This window comes from Ranitomeya variabilis, chromosome 3 (assembly GCF_051348905.1).
Source record: "Ranitomeya variabilis isolate aRanVar5 chromosome 3, aRanVar5.hap1, whole genome shotgun sequence".
NCBI classification, from domain to species: domain Eukaryota; kingdom Metazoa; phylum Chordata; class Amphibia; order Anura; family Dendrobatidae; genus Ranitomeya; species Ranitomeya variabilis.
This window is the reverse complement of record NC_135234.1, coordinates 361,893,086-361,917,949: the sequence shown is the minus strand read 5'-3', so window position 1 is coordinate 361,917,949 and position 24,864 is coordinate 361,893,086. Positions and strand designations below refer to the sequence as shown.

At 42.4% G+C, this 24,864-nt stretch overlaps 1 protein-coding gene across 3 annotated transcripts in view; it reads right to left on the bottom strand.

The window, feature by feature from the left end:
• FHL3 (four and a half LIM domains 3) overlaps positions 1-24,864 on the bottom strand; it is an 87,500-nt gene that overhangs the window by 8,218 nt on the left and 54,418 nt on the right. For all 3 annotated transcript variants that reach the window (XM_077295897.1, XM_077295899.1, XM_077295898.1), the window contains 4 exons: positions 13,101-13,271; positions 10,846-11,020; positions 1,519-1,688; positions 1,186-1,372 (listed from right to left, as the gene is read on the bottom strand). In XM_077295897.1, coding sequence (XP_077152012.1) covers positions 1,186-1,372; positions 1,519-1,688; positions 10,846-11,020; positions 13,101-13,256 — 688 coding nt within the window. In that variant the 5' untranslated portion in view covers positions 13,257-13,271. The remainder of the gene's footprint in view (positions 1-1,185; positions 1,373-1,518; positions 1,689-10,845; positions 11,021-13,100; positions 13,272-24,864) is intronic.

Sequence of the window (24,864 nt, the reverse complement as noted above, 5' to 3'; positions counted from 1 at the left end):
TGGCACAGCTATGGGGCAACGGTGCAGAGCACTATATGGCACAGCTATGGGGCAACGGTGCAGAGCACTATATGGCACAGCTATGGGGCAATGGTGCAGAGCATTATATATATGGCACAGCTATGGGGCAACGGTGCAGAGCACTATATGGCACAGCTATGGGGCAACGGTGCAGAGCATTATATATGTGGCACAGCTATGGGGCAACGGTGCAGAGCATTATATATATGGCACAGCTATGGGGCAACGGTGCAGAGCATTGTATATATGGCACAGCTTTATGTGGAGCATCTATGGGGCCATAATGAACGGTATGGAGTATCTATTTTTAATTTTGAAATTCACCGGTACCTGCTGCATTTTCCACCCTAGGCTTATACTCGAGTCAATAAGTTTTCCCAGTTTTTTGTGGCAAAATTAGGGGGGTCGGCTTATACTCGGGTCGGCTTATACTCGAGTATATACGGTAACCCAACCCTGACTTGTACTTCTCAACAACTAGTCTCTGACTTGTTTGGAGATCTCCTTGTTCTTCATGGTGTTTGGTTAGTGGTGCCTCTTAATGGTGTTGCAAGCTTTATGGCAAAAGGGGTGAATACATATACATGTCAGTTTTTAGTTATTTGATCCCATAAATTTTATTTATGACTATTATTTTTCTCCCTTCACCAATTTAGACTATTTAATGCTGATGCATCACACACAAAATCGGATTACAAAGACTACAAAATTATTTAAACAGGTTGTAATGCAACAAAATAGGTAAAAAGCCAAGAGGGTGAATACTTTCGCAAGCCACTGTATTTACAGATCGGCTTGGCATAGTTTGGATAGAATCCCTGCTGAAGATATAGCAATGATTGGCTGCTTGCTGTGTACACAATACATTGTCAGCAAGATACCAATGAATGGTGGGTCAGGTTTACACATATTAGCTGGACACCTAGTCCGGCATAGATAATCTTTTCCTGATACAACAGTATTTTATTGAAACTATAGCTCAGCAAGTGACATCCTTGGAATGAGGCTATCTGCCACTATATTATTCTGCTCTCAGATTAAATAGAAAGAACCTGCTGACAGATTCCCTTTATTGGACATAATAACAGGATATGGGTAAATATAACAATACATAAATTAATAAATTAGCTTTACATATTACAACACCAAAACAAAATAATATACCTGTGATAGGTTTAGAGCATCCAAAGCATTTCTTGGCATATAAATTTCCAAAACACTTGATACAATAAGGCTTCTCATCCTGCGAAGTAAACTGTTGGCCAGCTAACTGGGTTTTACACCCAGTACAGACAAAACATTCTTTGTGCCATGGCTCATCCCGGTAGGTTACGCCACCTTTGGTCAATGACTGCAAAGTAAAAGGACTGCGTTAATTATTACTGAAACTGAAGGCAGTTATCCAAGTGAGTCACAAAATCAATCCAGATAATCCTTGGGATTGGATATATAGTAAAGGACTAGTAGCAGGTCTGTGTTTGCGTCAGCTTCTCTTACCTTCTTACAATGTGTACAGCGGGGGGCAAACTTGCTTTCATAACATGGGATGCAATAATGAGCCTGGTTATCAGGAATAAATGAGCGAGATCCGATGGGTTGCTTACAGCTATTACATATGAAGCAGTGCTCATGCCAAGTCTGTCCATTGTACTCCAATTTGCGCGATCCTGCAGGAAAAAGCAAGATGCACATTCATGCTCCAAGTATCTTTACATACATAATTCATCTGCATGACAACAAACTACTCTTAAATGTTTCATTTCAGCCCAATTTCTTTTCTTTGCTCTTCTGTAAACTCCGGTCAGGGAAGCATAATGATCTGTTTTCTAGGAAAAGTCCACATGGGCTTAAAGTATTTTAAAATATTTATAGCCTCAAGAAGCCTTTAATCCTTTTACTGCTGTCCTAAGAAGACTTCAGTGCAGAGCCAAGGCACACACTGAAAAGTGCTGCATCTAACCCCAAAGAACACAGACAAGGAAAGCTGCACAGAAAGACAAAAATAGATAAGGGATCACAACCTAATTAAGTGACAACGCAAACATGTAATCCAATCATCATAAATAATGCAACAACAGGTTTTATTCTGGCTATAGCTAGACACACTGGACAATCGTACTCTGCTTAGCCCAATGATCATGAATGTGTAGAGTGGCTAAACTTGCAAAGTATTGGCCTAGGATAGAAGGTGACTTCGCATCCATACTCATTTGCGAGAAGAGCGGACGAGTGCAATCCGATAAAGAAAAAAAACAAACAACTGATTACACTCTGACTGTTAGGGTACTGTCTCACAGTGGCACTTTTGTCGCTACGACGGTACGATCCGTGACGTTCCAGCGATATCCATACGATATCGCTGTGTCTGACACGCAGCAGCGATCAGGGACCCTGCTGAGAATCGTACGTCGTAGCAGATCGTTTGGAACTTTCTTTCGTCGCTGGATCTCCCGCTGTCATGGTTGGATCGGTGTGTGTGACACCGATCCAACGATGCGTTCGCTTGTAACCAGGGTAAACATCGGGTTACTAAGCGCAGGGCCGCGCTTAGTAACCCGATGTTTACCCTGGTTACCATCGTAAATGTAAAAAAAAACAAACCGTACATACTCACATTCCGGTGTCCGTCAGGTCCCTTGCCGTCTGCTTCCCGCACTGACTGAGTGCCGGCCGGAAAGTGAAAGCACAGCACAGCGGTGACGTAACCGCTGTGCTCTGCTTTCACTTTACGGCCGGCAGTCAGTCAGTGCGGGAAGCAGACGGCAAGGGACCTGACGGACACCGGAATGTGAGTATGTACGGTTTGTTTTTTTTTACATTTACGATGGTAACCAGGGTAAACATCGGGTTACTAAGCGCGGCCCTGCGCTTAGTAACCCGATGTTTACCCTGGTTACCCGGGGACTTCGGCATCGTTGGTCGCTGGAGAGCTGTCTGTGTGACAGCTCTCCAGCGACCACACTACGACTTACCAACGATCACGGCCAGGTGGTATCGTTGGTCGTGATCGTTGGTAAATCGTTTTGTGAGACGGTACCCTTATTCTACGATTCCCTGCTCATCTGCAATTATTTTTCTCAGCTCGGACTGAGGAAAAAAAATAAAAAAAATCATAGTATCCTTCGATTTATCTTGTATATCAGATGAGACTCTCCAATTCAACTCAGTAGGTGAGAGAGAAAAGAGAAAAAAAAAAAAAAAATCACAAGGACCATGTGTGTGCAGTGGTGTGTATTATAATGTTAATGGTTTTAGCTAATTATTAAAGAACTTTCTCACATCCTAGCGGTGACGTAAGTGAGGAACAGAGTGAAATCGGCTGAAGGTACCTTCACACGAAACGACGCTGCAGTGATAGCGACAACGATGCCGATCGCTGCAGCGTCGCTGTTTGATCGCTGGAGAGCTGTCACACAGACCGCTCTCCAGCGACCAACGATGCCGAGGTCCCCGGGTAACCAGGGTAAACATCGGGTTGCTAAGCGCAGGGCCGCGCTTAGTAACCCGATGTTTACCCTGGTTACCAGCGTAAAATGTAAAAAAAAAACCAAACAGCACATACTTACATTCGCGTCCCCCGGCGTCCGCTTCCTGCACTGACTGACTGACTGACTGACTGAGCGCCGGCAGTAGCAGGGCACAGCGGTGACGTCACCGCTGTGCTGTGCTTTCACTTTCACTTTGCGGCGCTCAGTCAGTGTGGGAAGCAGACGGCGGGGGATGCGAATGTAAGTATGTACTGTTTTTTTTTTTTTTACATTTTACACTGGTAACCAGGGTAAACATCGGGTTACTAAGCGCGGCCCTGCGCTTAGTAACCCGATGTTTACCCTGGTTACCAGTGTAAAATATCGCTGGTATCGTTGCTTTTGCTGTCAAACACAACGATACACGGCGATCGGACGACCAAATAAAGTTCTGAACTTTATTCAGCGACCAGCGACATCACAGCAGGATCCTGATCGCTGCTGCGTGTCAAACGAAACGATATCGCTAGCCAGGACGCTGCAACGTCACGGATCGCTAGCGATATCGTTACAAAGTCGTTTCGTGTGAAGGTACCTTAAGAACTCTGTCCACCTTATGCACATCACTGCATTATCATGCGCAGTTCAGTGTCTCTGCTGGATAGCAGGCTAAAAACTCCCATCATGCCAACTGGATTATCATCTTATCGGACAGGTGAGGATTAAGGTGGTTTATTATTTTATCCTTCACAGGGAACATAGGCTGTTTTAAAATAAAGGCATCAGTATCTATTTCAATTAAAGGACTTTATTCTGGGTGTTTTTTTATTTTTTTTATTTACAATGACTGTGGGGTTAGTAGTGGGGGTACTAACCAGTAAAGGATAAGTATACAGCTGTAACCTGATCTTAATAGCCTGGGAAGCTCCATGGGTATTACCCCCTTCCCAGACTATAAACATCTGCTCCTAGCCATCTGGTGGCTATTAAAATTTCATATGGATGCTAGGTGAGAAATATTGCATTGTATTTGCATTACATGCGTTATGAGCCCTATGAGTGTAAAGTAAAAAGATGAAAACATCATGTTAGATTTTTCTTTTATCAGGTGATGTTGGTGGGGGGGGGGTTTGGGGGGGGATTGTCAGGCAGCTCGTACAGACATTCAAGTGCTATGAAATCCTGGGGGAAAAGATGGGACTCTTCCAGAAGTCATCAGACTGTGTGCATATATCACTTTATTCCTCATCATATTCTTTATTGCGTATACTCTGAAATCAGTAGGGTAAGTTCACACAGGGCGCTTTTGCTGTGTTTTTTTTCTGCAGCAAAACCTGATCATCTTGGCAGGAAAGAAGCTGCGCCAAAAGTGCAGGTTTAGGTGCGTTTTTTTGCCACGTTTTTTCCCTTTTTGTGCATGCCAATAAAGTTGAGTGCACACAAAAAAGAAAAAAAAAAAAACTTCCTGTAGATAGAATGAATAGATTGATTGAATGAATGAATAGTTAGAATAGAATACATACATTATCTGCGGTATCCTCTTCACTGGCATTTTCCCACGGTCCAGAGGTTACCTCAGGTCAGGCAATGAGGGAGCGCAGGCTCAGTGACGTCACCGCTAGTTACTGAGCCTGCGCCTGCTGCGTCTCATTCATTCCCCAGTATCTTACAACCGGGGGCGGTCACATTAGCAGTGCTCCTGGTTGTAAGCTTTATTTCCACCAGATACGGCGTGGGACACTCATGTCGGACTACGACAAATCAGGGAGTATACTTTTGGTTTATTATTTTACTTCAGAAGATCGATGGCTTCGCTTGGAATAGCAGAATAATAAAATGGTAAAACCGTGTGGTGTTTTATTTCATTAAAAGACTTTCTGCATGTGTGTGTGTTTAACCCTTTAATTACTCTAGGATTAGTAATGGATAGGTGTCTTATTGACGCCTCTCCATTACTAAGCTGGCTTAATGTCACCTTACAATAGCAAGGTGACATTAACCCCTCATTACCCCGCTTGCCACCACTACAGGGCAAGTGGGAAGAGTCGGGCAAAGCGCCAGAATTGGCGCATCTAATAGATGTGCCTTTTCTGGGCAGCTGCGGGCTGCTATTTTTAGGCAGGGGAGGCCTATATCAATGGCCCCTTACCAGCCTGAGAATATCAGCCCCCAGCTGTGAGTTTTAGCAAGGCTGGTTGTCAAAAATGGGGGGACCCCATGCCATTGTTTTTTTATTATTTATTTAAATAATTAAAATAAAAAAAGCATGAGGACTAGTGATGAGCGAATATACTCGTTACTCGAAATTTCCCAAGCACGCTCGGGTGTCATCCGAGTATTTGTAAGTGCTCGGAGTTTTAGTTTTTATTGCCGCAGCTGAACCAGACAACCCCCACATGTACTTATGCTGGCTAACAGATGTAAACCATTCAGCTGCGGCAATAAAAACAAACTCTAAGCACTAACAAATACTCAGAGGACAGCCGAGAATGCTTGGGAAATCTCGAGTACCGAGTATATTCGCTCATCACTAATGTGGACCCTCTATTCTTGATAATTAGTCTTGCTGAAGCTGACAGCTGGGGGTTGCCGCCCCCAGCTCTGAGTTTTGTCTGGCTGGTCATCAAAAATAGGGAGGAACCCATGCCATTTAAAAAAAAAAAAAATTATTTAATTTATAGCGCAGGAGCGGCAGAGGAAAACTCCCATCCACCACTCCTGCTCTCACTGTAGTTAGCTGTAGGTGTCAGATGATGGGAGCAGTAGTCCCATCAGCTGACACCAGTGATCGGAGGTAAAGTTTATATCTCCGATCACAGCTGAGCGCTCCCCCCAGCGTGGGAACCGCAGCTCTCTGACCGGTGGGGATGATTTCCCCGCCGATCACAAGCAGTGTTTGCCGCGCTGTCATGCAAATGACAGCGTGTCAAACACGGTATTGTCGGACCCCCCCCCCCCCATTCAAGAGAATGGGGATCGGGTCCTCTCTGCTGGATGTCAGGCTGCATGGACACATCATGAAGCCTGCCATCTAGAGGTCGCAGAGCCGAGTGTGAAGTCACATCCGGCTGTCCTTGACTTTTCTGCAGCAAATACGCTGCAAGAGAAGTCAACCTGCGTATTTGCAGTGTGTTTTCACCATCCATTCAAGTCAATGGGTGGAAAAATCCTAAAAGAAGTGATATGACCGATGTCCAAAAAACACAGCGAAGCACAAAATACTGATCACACACAAAAAAACAATGTGCATTCATGAGATTTCTGAAATCTCCTAGGCTTTGCTGGTACTGTAAAAAGCAGCTGAAAATTAGCATAAAAAAGCAGCAAAAAAAAAAAAAACCGCAGCAAAAACGCCTTTGTGTGAACTTACCCTAATGGTTTCTGTGGTTACAGAAGTTACAACGTGGTTTCAAATGTAACATTTGAGTGATAATAGGAAAGCGCGCACTCCCCCAACATCCCTTGCTCATTTCATGTAGCAAATGTTGCTCTAAAACAGGGGTGTGGAACCTTTTTTCTGCCATGGGCCCTTTTGGATATTTATATGCTTCGGGTGCCGTACAAATTTGCAACGAAATCAGCCCACAAAATACATCCTGACGCTTGCACTGGTGTCATTACACAATCTTTCATTGCATGCGCCTCACCATTCAGTAGTTAACACTGTGCGCGTCCTCAAAGCATGAGTAACTTAAAGGGCCAGCGGCCAGCAAAAAACACAGCTGCCAGCCCAAACACTGCAGTCCCCGGGGTTCTGCAATGGGCTCAAGTTTCCCCATCCCTGCTTTAAAAGCTGTGGAGTCACATAGAATTATTTTAGCATGTCAGAATGTATTTACTTTTATGATTTAACTGACAGGGGTAGGAAGCTGTATTGAGTCTATAGGTTTCTAGAATTCTTTATTTGGATTTTGGTAGAATGCTATATGAATAGATCTGAGTAGCCAAAGAAACCTCTTAAACATACTTATATCCACCTGATGGGCTACAATTAGCCCATACAAGGAAGAGATGTACCCACTCAGAGCAACATATTCATAGAAAGAGACCAGAGTTCTTTTGGGTATGCAAAGGTAAAAGACAAAAATTTTTATTGAAAGTTCACACTACATATTAATACCAATAGTATAAAGAGAAACCCAGTAAAGTGACATATGCGCAGAAAAGCAACAGGGCAACCAGAAGCCCCCAACAACTAAAGCCCCCTTGTGCCTCATATCATGATCAAATGTAAAGTGCACGTGCAATGAGATCAAGCACCGGTAAGTTGGCATAGCTCATATATGTACCATTGGCCCAAGTGGGGAAAGAACCATATATAAAAAAGAGAGTAACAGTTCAATATCATATAGAGCCAGCCAGTACTCACCACGGGCAGAAGTAGGGAGGATTCCGGGGCCGGGTGTAAGGAAAGCCCCCCGACGCGCGTTTCGCGTCCACAACAGACCGCTTTCTCAAGGGAAGCGGTCTGTTGTGGACGCGAAACGCGCGTCGGGGGGCTTTCCTTACACCCGGCCCCGGAATCCTCCCTACTTCTGCCCGTGGTGAGTACTGGCTGGCTCTATATGATATTGAACTGTTACTCTCTTTTTTATATATGGTTCTTTCCCCACTGGGGCCAATGGTACATATATGAGCTATGCCAACTTACCGGTGCTTGATCTCATTGCACGTGCACTTTACATTTGATCATGATATGAGGCACAAGGGGGCTTTAGTTGTTGGGGGCTTCTGGTTGCCCTGTTGCTTTTCTGCGCATATGTCACTTTACTGGGTTTCTCTTTATACTATTGGTATTAATATGTAGTGTGAACTTTCAATAAAAATTTTTGTCTTTTACCTTTGCATACCCAAAAGAACTCTGGTCTCTTTCTATGAATATGAATAGATCTGAGGAGCATGGGGAATGAAATGGGAGCAAAACTGTCCACTTTTTACCTGGTGACCAAAGGAGGACTTATTTTCTATTTTAAGAGATTTGGAACTATTTATTCAATAAATATAGAAAATGAGGCCGCACATCCAATGAAATGAACTTATTATTAACCCATGGCATGGGTTAATAAAAGGTTCATTTCATTGGATGTGCTGACTCACTTTCTAGATCTATTGATTGCTATTGGCTGTTGGATCAAGTCCATAGAGGCATGCATCCCATTTTTCAAATTGCCAGTACTGCTGACTTTCATTTACAGTAGTTACTTTAGAGTGGGTTTTATTCAGGGCTAATTGGAGTGTTTGTTTTTTTTTATATCAGGGGGTGTAGATCACAGGGTAATATTGCAGAGAAATTCCTTTACTAGGGATTCGTGGGAGTAACACTACCTAGTAAAGACCAGAGAAATTAGCACTTAATAAAAATGGTCCAAAGCTCTGGAACCGTATGGCAAATTTAAAAATACAGACTACAAGGTGGACCCCAGGTTTAGACAGCAGAAAATAGGAACATTTTTTCCTATTAATTAAAACTTCTCTGGAGGTTTCAAGTGTAGGGGTCGTTATCACAAATTTTAATGAACTAGAATAGGGAGGCAACAGATCTATAGTTTGTGCATAATACACACAGCAGAGAAACACTCACCGCTCTGCTACAGGCACATTTACATACACACTTCGCTCGGCTACAGGCACATTTACATACACACTTCGCTCGGCTACAGGCACATTTACATACACACTTCGCTCGGCTACAGGCACATTTACATACACACTTCGCTCGGCTACAGGCACATTTACATACACACTTCGCTCGGCTACAGGCACATTTACATACACACTTCGCTCGGCTACAGGCACATTTACATACACTTAGCTCGGCTACAGGCATATTTACATACACATAGCTCTGCTACAGGCATTTACATACAGCTCTGCTTCAAGATCATTTACATACACACACATACAGACACACATTACCTGTTCCTTCCAGGCATGTGACTGATCACAACCTGAGAGGACCTGTGATAGTTGTGTTGAAGATCCTCTAACTGCTTATGACATGCATAGCTACCTTTCCTACCTGCTCTGCACCGATCACATAAATCAGTTCATTCTGTGATTGGGAACGGTTTTCTCCATCACAGGAATTTCTGGACTATGAGACGTGAGCAATTTTTAGCAACAGTATTTCTTACTAAAAAGTGCATCTTCTAATCTGAAAAATACGGTACTCATTAATAGTAATATTGGAAAGGAAAGTAGTTCCAGGCACGTCACAAGCAAATGTCCTAACACTGTCAAACACTTGCTAACAATTTGGCTCACACACTACAAATTATTCTATGCCAAGGAATTCGGAACATTGATTTATTTCCTTTTTCTTGTGAAATTCCCCTGAGATTTTTATGGTTTGTGTTTAAATCAGATGCCAAGTAGTTTTCCGCCATCTCTTGAAAAGTACTATTAAAGAATATAGTAACACTCTTCTATACTGTGAAAATGACACTGATCCATAAAGCAACATTAGATAAATCTGGTAGCCTGTGTTTTGCTCAGGACAGAACTGAGACCCAAGAGTGGATAAACTGGAACCCGTTACTAGAACGATCATAGTTCAGTCTCATTTTTGTCTGGACTGAATGGAGTAGTGTGGGCATGCATGACTGATGCCACTGCATTTCTGAATATATGCTAACTCATCAGCTTGTGTACATGGTGCTTGGTTAGAAAGCTGCCAGTCGTGGGGGCGGTTTTATACAGAGCACATAAATATGAATACTACATGGCAGTAGGCATATTAGTCCTCTAGTGATAATCTCCTGCTGATAAAACAGTGATTTTATCAAAACTACACCCAGAAAACCGGTAGATGACTTCACTGGAATCAGGGTCTCAAATTAGGTGGCAAAAACCTGGTGGTCTATTCCCTTTAATGAGGTATTCCAATTTCACTAGATTGTTAAAAAATGTCTGATAAGTGGAGGTCCCTCTTGCTTATATTTTGAGAACAAGGCCCAGTCTAACACTGCGGAGAATGGAGAGGTGGCTGCAGATGAGTTACTCTCTCCATGTCAATTTGGATCTCCGGATAAAAGTGAAGGATCAATCACGAGAAACAAATGGAGGGAACATGCCGTGCATGATCACCTCTCATGTGGTATACCATTAACATCTGGGATAGAAATACTCCTTTAAAGGCAACGTAGAGATCAAGGTGGCAATAAAGCGACGGAATGCATTTTAAGACCTTAGAATATGCTATGTAGACTAAACAGACTTTCACAATCGCATATTCTGTCACATAATTACGATTATAATATTGGTGGTTAGTGCGGCTTTATTAGTCAAACCTATTTGTACACCTTGTATTTTATCTTTGGTGCGAAAGTTACATGGCATGTTTCTCATTGCAGAGTACCTGGCATGACGGTCTTCTCACAGCTGACACACTTGGAGGAGAATTCACTGCAGTAACAATCGTTACACAGTAGCTCTTCATTTTGGCACGTAAAGGGCTCATCAGCCAGTGATCGCTCACATCGGAAGCACCGAAAACAGTTTTCATGGTAATGACGATCTTCATAATAGAGTTCCTATAATTCATAGATATGACACATGGTTATAATGCAGAATGTCACTAGATAACATTTAAGTACACATTAAGGGAACCTGTCAGCAGGATTGTGCTCAGTAACCTACACACCGTGCCAGGTTGGTGCCATTATACTGATTACAATACCTGTGGTGAAGAAGTCTGTCTTGTGGTTGTTTAAGCTTTGTATTCAGATAATGAGATTCTCGTGCTTCAGGGTGGGCCTCTCTTTATTTGGTACTCTGGCCTCATCATCATTATTGTGGCTTAAATGACAGCTCACTTATCCTTCAGTGACCTGCTTCCTACTTTAAATATTGCAGGTATTTTTTTTTCCCCCCAACACTCAAAATATTAACTGCAATGTCTAAAATAGCAGGCAGGTCACTGAAGGATAAGTGACCTGTCATTCAAGCCACTATCATGAAGATGAGGCCAGAGAGCACCACAAAGCTCCGGCACAGGCCCACCCTGAGGAACAGAATCTCATTATCTGAAGACAAAGATTAAACAACAACCACAACACAGATTTCTGGAACCCAGGTATTATTTTACTCACTATAACCGCGCCGACCAGACAGTGCCTTTAGGTTACTGAGCACAATCCTGCTGACAGGTTCACTTTAAAGACATATTCTGTCTCTTGTTATATAGCACCACAGAAAAAAAAAAATAACAGGAAAGAGACAACTTATTTAATTTATTTCCACATAGCATTGGATTGAAGACTTTATTTTAAGAATTGTTGTAAAATCATTCCAAACTTTTTGTGAGGAGCTACACCTTTTATTTAATGACACCGATCATGTCTGATAACTATTAGCCTGCAGATATAGGTTGCTAGAGTTATGAAGATGACACAGCAGCACTGAAAGAGTGGAGAAAATTAACTATTTCTCCCAGGAGCCGCCAGCTTTTAAATTATACATGTGTGCAGAGGACAGAATGGCAGCTGTAAGCACGCCCCAGCACTGTGACTGACAGAGGGCTCTACCCTGATGCACTACTGAGCCGGCTGTCAGTCAGTGCCAGGACGTGCTTGCAGCTGCCGCTCTCTCTGTCCGGTCAGTGGAGACTAATTGCTCTGGGCATGCCTGCATGATACAGTCGGCAGCTGCCGGGAAAAATAAAGTTCATTTCAGTACTGCTATGGGGCACAATCATAACACTATTAACCTGCAGATTAACCCCTGAGCTGCAGGTCAATAGCATTATTGGACCAGACTTTTTTTTTTTTTTTTTTTTTTTTTTTTTAACATATTGCCCAAAATGGGTCTTCTTGGGATTTTTTGAGGCTGTCGAGTTCAGGTCAGGAGACCCATGGTTGGTCCGGATGTGTAAAGATGGAATGAGGCTGCAGTCAAAAAAAGTCTGAATCTTAGAATCCATATTATGACTGCAAGATCAAGATCTAAATAGTCAAAGAACCTGGCATCTAACTGTTGCCTGGACACTAACTAAATGTCACTAAACCAACTTGTGATTTAATGAACATTTTCAGAAAACATTTTTTATTGAACAGCTGAAAAAACACATTTGAACCCTTACCATTTTCCTCCAGAAGGAAGAATAATTTAAGCTCCACTGTTTCATTATAGTAATTTTCATAGAGATCACCACTTGCATGTAGCAATAACGGACAATGTCTCTTTTACTCAGGCCGCATTTTGGCTGCCTCCATTCGGACTATACACATTTCTACTGTATTTTCACTGTTGTCAGTCTTTAAAGGGCTCTTCACTTTTAGCAATGTTTGGGCACCACTTTTCTAATGTAGCAAATGAAGTCAGATCGTATTAAGCCTCCGCAGTCCAGCGCCAAAGTGTGACTCTCATCATGAAAGAAGGTGAAATTTGCAAACAGCTTAAGTAGCTTTGCAATTTAATTGTTAATTTTCTCTATTCTCAAGGATGGACGAATGTTTTTTTTTTTTTTTTTTTTACATGGCCGAACAGGATAATCATTATTGTAATCTTACAGTGGCGTCTAGCAGTGAAAGCCTTTCTGCACAAATTTCTTATGAAAACATGAAAGTTTAGATAACAAGTAAAAAAAAACATTTCTTGACAAGGTCGACCTACCCTTGAATCGTGGCCAATAAGCTCTTTACACTCATCACATGTGTTCGCAAACAGACTGTCATAGCACGGTATACAGTAAGGACCTTCTTCCATTTGGATATACTTCCTTCCGTAGAGAGACTCCTTACAGCTATCACAGTCAAACGGGTCACTCATTTTTTTGGGCTGGTTCTTGAAAAGAAAAAAAAGCAAAGCAGAGTAAATAAGGTCATAGCCACCATATTTGATTATTTTCCAAATTCTCCCTCTCTTTCAAACACACACTTCTATAGAGGTGTTACGTTCCTTACTGAGGATAGTCCCATCTGATAACAGAATCCCTAATCTTCATAGTCACATACAGAAATACAACTTGCGGAAATGGGTTCCCGAATGTGCAAGACTGGAGGTTAATAAATAGTATGTAGTGGAGCAAAAAAAAGTATTTTTCAGAACAAAAATACAATTGAATTTCACTTTCTGGCAGTATGATGGATGAACGTGGTTTTAGCGGATAATTCAAGTACAATACTTGCTGTAAAATTTGGTGTACTAAGGATAGCGGTACGGGTTTATTTCAGGATTTAGGCCAGACCCATCTATCAGCTAAGGGTGATGTTCAGGAAGAAGCTTTCCTGTTCAATGTGTGAATGGGCCCCAGCGCACAAAGCAAGGTCCATAAAAGCACAGTCGGGAGAATTTGATATGGAAGAGCTTGAATAGTCTGCAGAAAACCCTGACCTCAACCACATCAAACACCTATGGGAAGAATTGAAATGCCGGTTACCAGACAAACATCCAACAATAGATACTAACCTGACAAAGGGTTATTTGCTGAAATACCATCAACTATAATTACCACCTACTGATATTACTCTATATTTGTTTCACAGGCACGATATAACGTATGTAGTTTGAAATACCGGCTATAGCCCAAAATAATATACGGTATGTAGTCTGCTGCTGCCGTTAGCGGTCATAGAGCCACAGGAGCTATTCCGATAATGTCATTCAGGTCCTCTCTCTCCACCTTTGCGGATATCATCCTATATCACTAGCCCACTCAAGACTGACAATTGTAACAAAATCCCGCAGAGAGCTCCCCCAACATGTTTTGTGTGCGCCCAGGTGACATCAGGAGTAAGGGGCTAGAAAAAGTACCGTAGTAGATACAAAGATGCACACAAAGCACCAAAACAAAGAAAGTCTTGAATTCAAAGAAGGTTTTCATCTGATTTTGAAGAAGCAAAAAATACACATTTAGGAAAGTCTTTCTTAAATCACTGAGGAAATGATCTAGAATGACAGGCATTGATTACTTCCACTGTAGGTAGTCCAACATTTATGATGCATATCCAGTGTGAAAATAAAAGCACTTGTTATTCTCTCCTCCCGTGCTGGTGCTGTTCCACTGGTGGTTAAAGAGGTTGTCCACTACTAGGACAAGCCCTTCTCGATCTGAATAAAAGCATGTGAGCCCAGGGAACGCAAGTGCCGACACCACTGGAATGGGAGGAGAGTATAAGTGCTTTTATTTTCATAGGGGCAAACATTCAGATTGAGAAGGGGTTGTCCCATCAGTGGACAACTCTTAAGGTTCTGGTTATGGACCATAGCCGGAGATCAGAGTAGTCCTGCACCGTCCTCGGCTGGCTTCTTCCAGTGCTGCTGCCTAGGATTGACAAGTCTTTCCCTATGTGCACATGAGGGAAAGACTGGCCAATCACCCAGAGCAACACTAAGAAGAGCTGGCGGGGTATAGCCAGACTACTATAGTCTTCAAATATGGTCAGTGGTTGGAGCCTTGAACTTTCCCTCCAACTCCAGAGTTTCATAGAAAAGTATACTTGCCTGTAATCATGCAGTCAGGCTGATTCATGTTTTGGCAGCATGAATCAGATGATCGTTCCCTTTAAACACTGTTTGTTCTGCTGCTGACATATCTTGGCCACCATGGTGCACTGATTCACTGGCTCTTTATCAGTGCAGGTTATTTATATAAAAGGCTGGAGAAGCAGTTCATAAAAATATATCTATCTTGCTCAATGTTATGCACACAAACCAGAGTCTTATCTGAGGGCACATCCCAGGAGCAAAACTGGAAAGCAAACACACCTAGGCCCTTTACCTTTTTGGTCAAAAGAATAAAAACACTCCTTGCACTATAAAGTGAGGAGGATAAAGGTGAAAGGATATATAGCTCTTCAGCTTTCTCTACAGCACGCATGTGGAAGTGATTTGTGCAGTCACACAGTTTGTGCAGTCACATAAGTATACAGTCATGGCCAAAAAGTGGTGGCACCCTTGAAACAGTTTAAGAAAATGCACAATTATGTAGCCCTAAGGGTATGTTTCCATGGGGCGTAATGCTTGAGTTTTTGCTGCGGATTGGATGCTGCGTACAGATGTTACAGCATAGTCGAGGGGATTTTATGAAATCCCATCTCCACTATGCATACAAACACGCAGGTGGCAGACCTGCATAACCAAACATACGGCATGTCTTTATAGACCGCAGCATGTCTATTTATCTTGTGAGACGCTCAGTCTCTGCAAGATAAATATCACCCGTCCAATGTGTACGATATGGTGATTCTGCATGTGTTCAATGAACACATGCAGAATCACCGTGCATACAAAAGGGGGCAGAACTTTGGGCGGAGCAGGTATCCAAAGCGCTGCCAATACGCCCCGTGGAAACATACCCTAATAGATTTCCTGCAGCAGAAAGTCCACAACAAACTCCGCAGCAGATCATGCAAATTAGGTTATGAAAATGTTTAATTGCAATTAATAAATTCAATCCATAACATTTCACATTAGGAATATTGTGGATTTGAAAATTTGCAATAGATTGATTACTCGGAGTAATAAAGATTTGCAAGAAACTTATTAACTAGGAAGTTAAACTCATTGCAAAAGGAAGCTGCCAGCAGCGGATCTTGATGACCTACGTGCCCACATGGATTCAATGTGGTAGAACATTTCTCAGACCACCATTAATAACCTAACTGATAGCATGTAGCATTCATTCTGGCTACTAAATAGATTGAGATGTTTTTAAAACTTAATTTCCATTTTTCTTCATTTACACATCATTAACATATCTATCCATCCTGCGATTTTCAGAATTCCACAACTTTTCCTTCTTAGTATTGTAGTTTCAATGTTTAGGAGAGTATAAATAAACTAAATACTAATTGCAAATCTGTTGCAGATCTAGCAGTTCTCTGAATGCTGAGCTCTGTATAACCCCATCACCGATTGGCAGCTTTCTATTTATGCACAGTACACAGAAAGCTGCCAATCGGAGGGGTGGGCGGCGTTATACAGAGCTCAGCATTCGGAGGACTGCTAGATCTGCAACAGATAAAATTACTCTTATCAAAATTGCAGTAAGCAACCCAGTAAATGATACAAAGCTGGAATCAGGGTCTCTGCCTCTACATCATGCTGCAGACAAGTGGAATAGCCAACACCTGATCACAGATTACCTTTACAATATTTCTCCACAATTGACATGCAGTAGAGACAATCTTCTCTAATAAAGTCATAGCAGATAGAAATTACAACACAGCACAAACCATAAACTGGCCAACTACTCACTTATAGGACAAGTTCTCCACATACTCTTCCTTATTGTAAATATAAAAAGTTTGATGATTTTACAATAATAGAAACAAATAGGACGTCTCCAACAACATAAAATCTGATACAATGGATGGATGACATGTGGAAGAATGTACACTACTCTATACTATGGAGGAGTACACATCCAGTGCCAAATAAGCTAGAAGAGGCTCCATACTGGCTTTGCACACGCACAATCAGTGTTTTAAGGGGAACCTATCACCAGAAAAAATGCCATTAACCTGCAGATATGGGGTTAATCTGCAGGTTATTAGCATTATAATGCTGGCCGGCCCCAGCACATAGCGAGAAAATGAACTTTATTATCCCCGACAGCGCTCCAGTTTCAGTCAAGGGGGCGACACTGATTCAGTCATCGCTCTGAGTATACAGAGCGGCAGCTGTAACCAATGCAGAGCCAGGCACCGCCCCTGAGGAGTGAAATGGGAACGCTGCTGGGGAGAATAAAGTTTATTTTCTCCAAACAGCGTTCGGCTAAGTGCAAGCACTGGGCAGGTTAGTAATGCCATTACCCTGCCGATTAACAGCATTTTTTCTGGTGACCGGTTCCCTTTAATATACTTTCATTCTAACCCTATTAGTGACAATTTCAATTTCATATTTGACTAAAACAAAGCATAATATTTTCAGATCTGTATGGATGTATCTGAAGACAGAAAATACTTCAGGGTGATGGGTGGACAGTAAAGAGCAACACTGTTTAGTGGTTGTGTTGGTACAAGTTTACTTCCATACTGCCAAGACTGATGGAGATCAGCCTTCATGGGAGAGAAAAATCAGACTGAACAACACTGGGATCAATAATAACAATAATAATAATAGTAATAATGTTCTGTATTCACTCAGGAGTTCAAGACAGTTGTAAGCAAATTTGCATATAAGCAGCTTTCACATGGCCACAATATGCAGACCTCCTGCAGTTCACTAACCTAGACCACCACAGAATAACAGTAGGACATCCCGATATTGGGGGGCCAAGTAGAGAAGCCGTAGGCTGTAGCAAAGCTCTATGTGTTAGGCACAGAAGAAGGGATTATCTGGCACTGTCTATTTTGAAATCTCTCAAGGTGCACATTCCATTGTGGTCAACAGACTGCCCAGGGTTCTAGGGTCAGCAGACAGATGCTTGTGCTATGGAAGCCATGGCCTGCCAGGCATTCTCCCTGAATGGCTGGAAGCACAAGGAGGACTTCAATGTCAGAATGGGTGTTCATTCAGAGCGGATCTCAGACCCAGCTCTCTTCCAAGTCCATAAGTCTTTACAGGGCATTTAAACACCCCTTAACCTTTAAGAAGGTAATACAGAACATCATACACAGGTAAAAATAAGAAGATGTGTGATGATCAGTCTGCATACCTGACTCCAGGTTATTAATGAGCGGCAGAACATGACATTCATTCCCCGCTTTCATCAAATGATGAAAAGAGAAGCATGATCTCACCATGTTGCAATTAAACTCCGTGTTAGAATTCCTGACAGGTAAAAACAGCTCAGGTAATGGGACAATATTTGGAGTGAAGCTTTTTCCCAGAAAGAGTTGCAAAAAAATATCAAGCTTCTTTTCTCCCTGAAACAATGAGGTCATATACACAACATGATCAGTCAGGTCCACTAAGTGCTGGTAGACGCTTGATTAAAGTCAAGGTTTTCTCATTTCTTCCAGTTACTATTAAGGTGGCATCTGGCACACATATTAAACTAAAAAGCATACCGCCCATTTCTTACTGGTTTATACTGACCATTTTTACTGGTTTTCAGATTGCCTGTACATTTTTTTCTCAACCTGCGGTATGCGTGCCTCTGATGGTACGACAAGCAGTCTGAGGGGGTAGGAGCCATGGTTGACCATCTACTTCAGATCTCCCTAGGATCCAGTATGTTTTAATCACTAGCTGCTAGTATATCCAACATGTTAGTCAATGTGCTTACTGAGTAGCCAGATCAGCTCTTAAATAGCTCTACCACAACTTGGATAACCTTCTTAAATGCCCAAGTCCCTTTGTAAAATATGAATCATTTACTCTCCAGTCCCAGCGATGTTGGTCCACGGCGCTCATGTGACATTATTTTGCCAAGTGAGGGATGCAACTATTCAGTGGCCACTGATTTAGGATATGTGCACACGTTGCAGATTTGCCTGTTGAAATTCCTGTGCAAATTCTTCCCTTTCTTGCCAGAAGACGCAGGTGCATTTTTGCTGCGGTTTTTTTTTTCCCCCATAAGTCAGGATGAGAGAGAGAGAGAGAGAGAGAGAGAGAGAGAGAGAGAGACACACAGAGACAGAGAGAGAGAGAGAGAGAGAGAGAAAAATGTGCATGATTTGAATGGAAACACGTTTTTATATATCCATAGTTATATAATAGCAAGGCCGATGTTGATTAATGAACATGTTTAATAAAAAAAAAAAAAAACAACACGGAAAAATAAGGTGTGGGCTCCCGTACAATTTTCTGCGCCAGAGGGGGAAAGCTGATGGATGGGGGCCAATATTTGTAGCCTGGGAAGGGGGGTAATACCCATGGCCCCTTCCCAGGCTATGAATATCAGCCAGCAGCTGTCTGCGTAGCCTTTACAGGCTATTAAAATAGGGGTACCCCCCAAAAAAAATGACGTGGGGTCCCTCTATATTTTATAGCCAGAAAGGCAGGCTGAAATTCATAGCCTAGAGAGGGGCCATGGATATTTGTCCCCCCGGCTACAAATACCAGCCCGCAGCCGCCCCAGAAATGGCGCATCTTTAAGATGCGCCAATTCCAGCACTAAGCCCCTCTTTTCCCACTCCCCTGTAGTGGTGAATATGGGGTAATGAGGGGTTAATGTCACCTTGCTAATAAAAGGTGACATTAAGCCCGGTTAATAATGGAGAGGCGACAATAAGACGCCTATCCATTATTAATCCTATAGTAGTGAAAGGGTTTAAAAAAAATATATATACATACATATACACAGCTAGAAAAAAAGTATTTTAATATTCTTAATTTCACCATACTTGATCGCCTGCAAAAAAATTAAAAATTAACCAACCGTATACTTACTTTCTGCCGTAGTCCAATTAATAACGAGTGTCCCACGACGATCTCCCCTATAGAACAGTGACATCAGGTGATGTCACTGCTCTATAGGCCTCCAGTGACATCAGGTGATGTCACTGCTCTATAGGCCTCCAGTGACACACTGACAGGAGACAATGGCTCCTGCACTGCATCACTGAAGAGGTTACCTGAGTTCAGGGTCTCACTTTATGGCAAAGCTGTGTGGGAATTTTCCCACAGCAGTGCCACAAGTGAGAGCAGGGACTATTTCTCACAGGGGCGAAGGGATACAGTGCGGAAGGATACCTTCCATCATTGCATTGCTGGAGCCCCTGGAGAGCAGTTGCATCAGCTGATGCTGCAGCTCTCCATTGGAGATCGTCGTGGGACACTTGTTTTAATTGGATATCTGCGGATCAGGGAGTATATTGTTTGTTTATTTTAATATTTTTTACAGATGACAATGGCTTCAGGGATCAAGGTGATGGTGAGTATGTACTCTGTTGCATGTACTGTATGTCTATGCATGTACTGTTATATGTTGTATGTTGCATGTACTGTTGTATGTTGCATGTTTGTGGGTTTTTTTTAACATTCAACACATTAGCTGGATGATGGGACTACTACTGTCCCATCATTGACTAATGTGTCAATCACTGTCACTGTAGCAGGCATAGTCCGATGGGACTTGTAGTCCCATCGGACAATGCCTGCATGCACACACCCCCCCAAAGACCCCCCGACAGCCCCTCGCGATCGCCACACACAGCCCCGCAGACACACACAAACACCCGCACACAGACACGCACATCTCTGTACAGTCTCTGCCCACACACTTTTCCCCCTCCCGATCTGCAGCGTTTCTCGCACCCAACTCCGCAGCAAAACCGCAGATGGTCGTCCGTTCCATCCGCCATGTGACGGTTCCGTCGAGATTTGGCGGACGTCATCTAGACATTGACGGACATTATAACGTTTGTCTGCGCCGAAATGGCGGTTCGCGACGAAGCCGTCGCGTCCGCCATTCCCTAGAATGGCCGCCTATGGGCGACGGATCCGTCATTTGGCGGATCAGTCGTCCCAATCCGCTTTTTCAATTGAGCATGCTCCAAAAAGTAGATACTTTTCCCAGACAACCCCAAAACTATATAAACAGGACAGGTGGGCTTCATTCCTTAATGTGCCATCAAGCAGAGAAGAAGCAGAGAGAGAACACAGTGCCAGCCAGCATGACAGACCCTGCCAGCAGCCATCAAGACGGACCCTGCCAGCAATTTTTCAGGATTTTCCCTCAATTTAATATACAGTGTGGAATCAACGCCACGGGTCATGCGTTGAGCTGTGATAGGATGGATCCACAGCCTTCTCTTCTGCCGCAGGATGCGCAGTCTCTCCTCCTCGTCCCGAACGATGACTGCCAACAGATTAGCCTCAAAAGTGAAATCCGCACATATCTTCACAATATTCGCCAGTACTCCTTCCATCTCTGACACTTTCTCTACAACCTTTCAAAGATGTGGTGTAAATACACTGAATATATAGTTTCCCAGTAGTTTCCAGTAGCCAGTTACATTTCGCGATAACAACAGCTCATGCAAATTATGTTCTCGCCCACAGGGGACGGGGAGAACATTTCACGGGGTAGAGGGAAGAAAGGATTTAATAAAAGGTCGACAAATTCTTTATGCAAAAGTATTATCATCTGTAAAAAAAAGTTGAAATTGAAAAGAGGATGGCTTCTACAAATGGATAATGATCCTAAACACACATCAAAATCCACAATACACTACCTCAAAAGGGGCAAAAGCTGAAGGTTTTACAATGGCCCTCACAGTCCCCTAATCTGAACATTATTGAAAATCTGTGGCTAGACCTCAAAATAGCAGTGCGTGCAAGATGACAAATAGCATTAACAAGCTTTGATACTTGCAAAAAGGGGGTGCTACTTGGTACTAACCATGCAGGGTGCCCAGACTTTTGCATTGGCCCATCTTACCTTTTTTTAATTTTTAAAATGTAAATAATTATATATAAAAATATTAAATTCTTAAATTATTTACACATATTAAATATATTATTATACAGTGTGTCCGTAAAGTCATGGTGCACTTTTGACCAGTCACTGGAAAACAAAAAAAAAAAAAAAAAAAAAAAAAAAAAAAAGATAGAAATGTGAAATCTGCTCCAAATAAAAAGAAAAACCTCTCCCAGTTTCATACCTATACAGTGCAGTTCGATGTGGGCCCCATTTGTTGCCCTTCACACATCCAAACGATAGCATAAGCTTGTGGTTGCATGATGTCACAGACCTGGCCGTGTATTAATCGGAGTTCAGTTTATCAGGGGTTAGTTTGACTGGGGGCTCAGCACCATCTTAAACGAGCATGTGTTTAATTGGCTGTTATCTCTCCTCATGAACAGGTCTGATATGAAAGGGCGCCAAACGTGCACAAAATATAGTGTGTGTGTGTGTGTGTGTGTGTGTGTGTGTGTGTGTGTGTGTGTGTGTGTGTGTGTGTGTGTGTGTGTGTGTGTGTATGTATATATATATATATATACACACACATACACACACACACTCACCGGCCACTTTATTAGGTACACCTGTCCAACTTCTTGTTAACACTTAATTTCTAATCAGCCAATCACATGGTGGCAACTCAGTGCATTTAGGCATGTAGACATGGTCAAGACAATCTCCTGCAGTTCAAACCGAGCATCAGTATGGGGAAGAAAGGTGATTTGAGTGCCTTTGAACGTGGCATGGTTGTTGGTGCCAGAAGGGCTGGTCTGAGTATTTCAGAAACTGCTGATCTACTGGGATTTTCACGCACAACCATCTCTAGGGTTTACAGAGAATGGCCCGAAAAAGAAAAAAAATCCAGTGAGCGGCAGTTCTGTGGGCGGAAATGCCTTGTTGATGCCAGAGGTCAGAGGAGAATGGGCAGACTGGTTCAAGCTGATAGAAAGGCAACAGTGACTCAAATCGCCACCCGTTACAACCAAGGTAGGCCTAAGAGCATCTCTGAACGCACAGTGCGTCGAACTTTGAGGCAGATGGGCTACAGCAGCAGAAGACCACACCGGGTACCACTCCTTTCAGCTAAGAACAGGAAACTGAGGCTACAATTTGCACAAGCTCATCGAAATTGGACAGTAGAAGATTGGAAAAACGTTGCTTGGTCTGATGAGTCTCGATTTCTGCTGCGACATTCGGATGGTAGGGTCAGAATTTGGCGTAAACAACATGAAAGCATGGATCCATCCTGCCTTGTATGGAGCATCTTTGGGATGTGCAGCCGACAAATCTGCGGCAACTGTGTGATGCCATCATGTCAATATGGACCAAAATCTCTGAGGAATGCTTCCAGCACCTTGTTGAATCTATGCCACGAAGAATTGAGGCAGTTCTGAAGGCAAAAGGGGTCCAACCTGTTACTAGCATGGTGTACCTAATAAAGTGGCCGGTGAGTGTATGTATGTATATATATATATATATATATATATATATATATATATATATATATATATATATATATATATTTTACACACACACCTTGCTTAACTGTTCACAATAACTAATTTTGAGCAGTGGTGCTGGGACTTTTACATGCCACTGTAAATGGATATGCAAATTGCCTCTTCTGAGAAAAAGGGGACTTTACTCTATAGCGCCACCTATTGGAAGTAGCGATCCTACAAGTCACAATCAACCCTTTAACGAGTCGTGCAATATGACTTAGGATAAAAGCCAAATCAGTATCTCAATTCACAGACACGGTGTTTCGGGCTATTGGCCCTCATCAGTGCGAAGCATGAGAACTGATTTGGCTAGGTGAGAGGCTCTGGAGTGGGGTCTAAGGCGAATAAGCCTCCTTACCTTGACAAGCCAGAGATGGTATGTCACTCTCCATAAGGAGAAACGTTACCCCTTAGACCCCACTGTAAATGGAGTGTGGTCTCTTTTTGGGGGGCGTCAACTGCTGATTGAGGACATAACCCACTGCTCAAGTAAAAATGTATTGAAAATGGGCCTGGCAGCCCTCTCTTGTTTGGTTACATCAGTGTCCCCACAGACAGACCTCCACTGAATTATATAAAGGTGTGACAAATTATCCAAGGTTTTGTTTGCACAGACTGACCAGCAGCAGGATAAGACCACTGATTGCGATCTATATTAGATTGCTCACTCACTGTGCATAGGTTGCCATCATTCTCAGCATTGCGGGTCTTTTGACACAGAACAATGCACTGACAAAAAATGATGATCTTTTATGATGCACAAAAGATCATTTGACCCGAAAAACAATCATTTTTCTCGTTCATTGGGTGATCATCAGCCTGTTTTACACAGCAAGATAATCGTGAAAGAAGCATTTTTAACAATGTTTGTTCACAGTTTCTTACAGTGTAAATGCCTTCTGTCACTTTGATGTGAGAAAGGTGCTTTATTCTGTGCTATTCTCCTGGTCAAATCAGACATGGCTGATAATGCAGGCTCCTGAAGGTGTCATCACAGGTGTATTTTGTTAACAATTATAACTGATTGCTTCCTTGGAGTACAAGGTCGTAACTTTTTTTTACTTGGGGGGACTATTTGATACCCAATTGTGAACATAACCTTGAAAAACATTGGTTCAAATTTGATATTTTTATTCTGTGGGAGGAAGAAGGAGGATAACCCTTGCATTTCTTCTACAGATGTGCCATGGATCAGCATGAGGATTAGCTTTATTGGCATTTGATGACACTAATCATCAGACTTTCTGTGATGAATCTATAGGAAATAAATAGGAAAGTGCTTTTTTCTACTGTGGATTTTAAATTTTGAGGCAGCAACAAAAGTCTCTGCACAAATTTTCAATGCATGGGAATGAGCAAGCAAAAAGTCCACCCACTTTTTTTTTTGCGAAGCCAGCACATATATAGCAAAAATAATTTATCTAAAAAGTGCAATTGTGCAGAGGCAAGTCTTTAATATGTTGTAAAAAGCCTTGATGAATTTCCCACATTGTACCCATCAGCAGATCATGTTTCACACAAGCAGAGTGAAAGGCTATCTCTGCATTGTCACTGAATTTTTCTATTGTGGGTGAAAAAC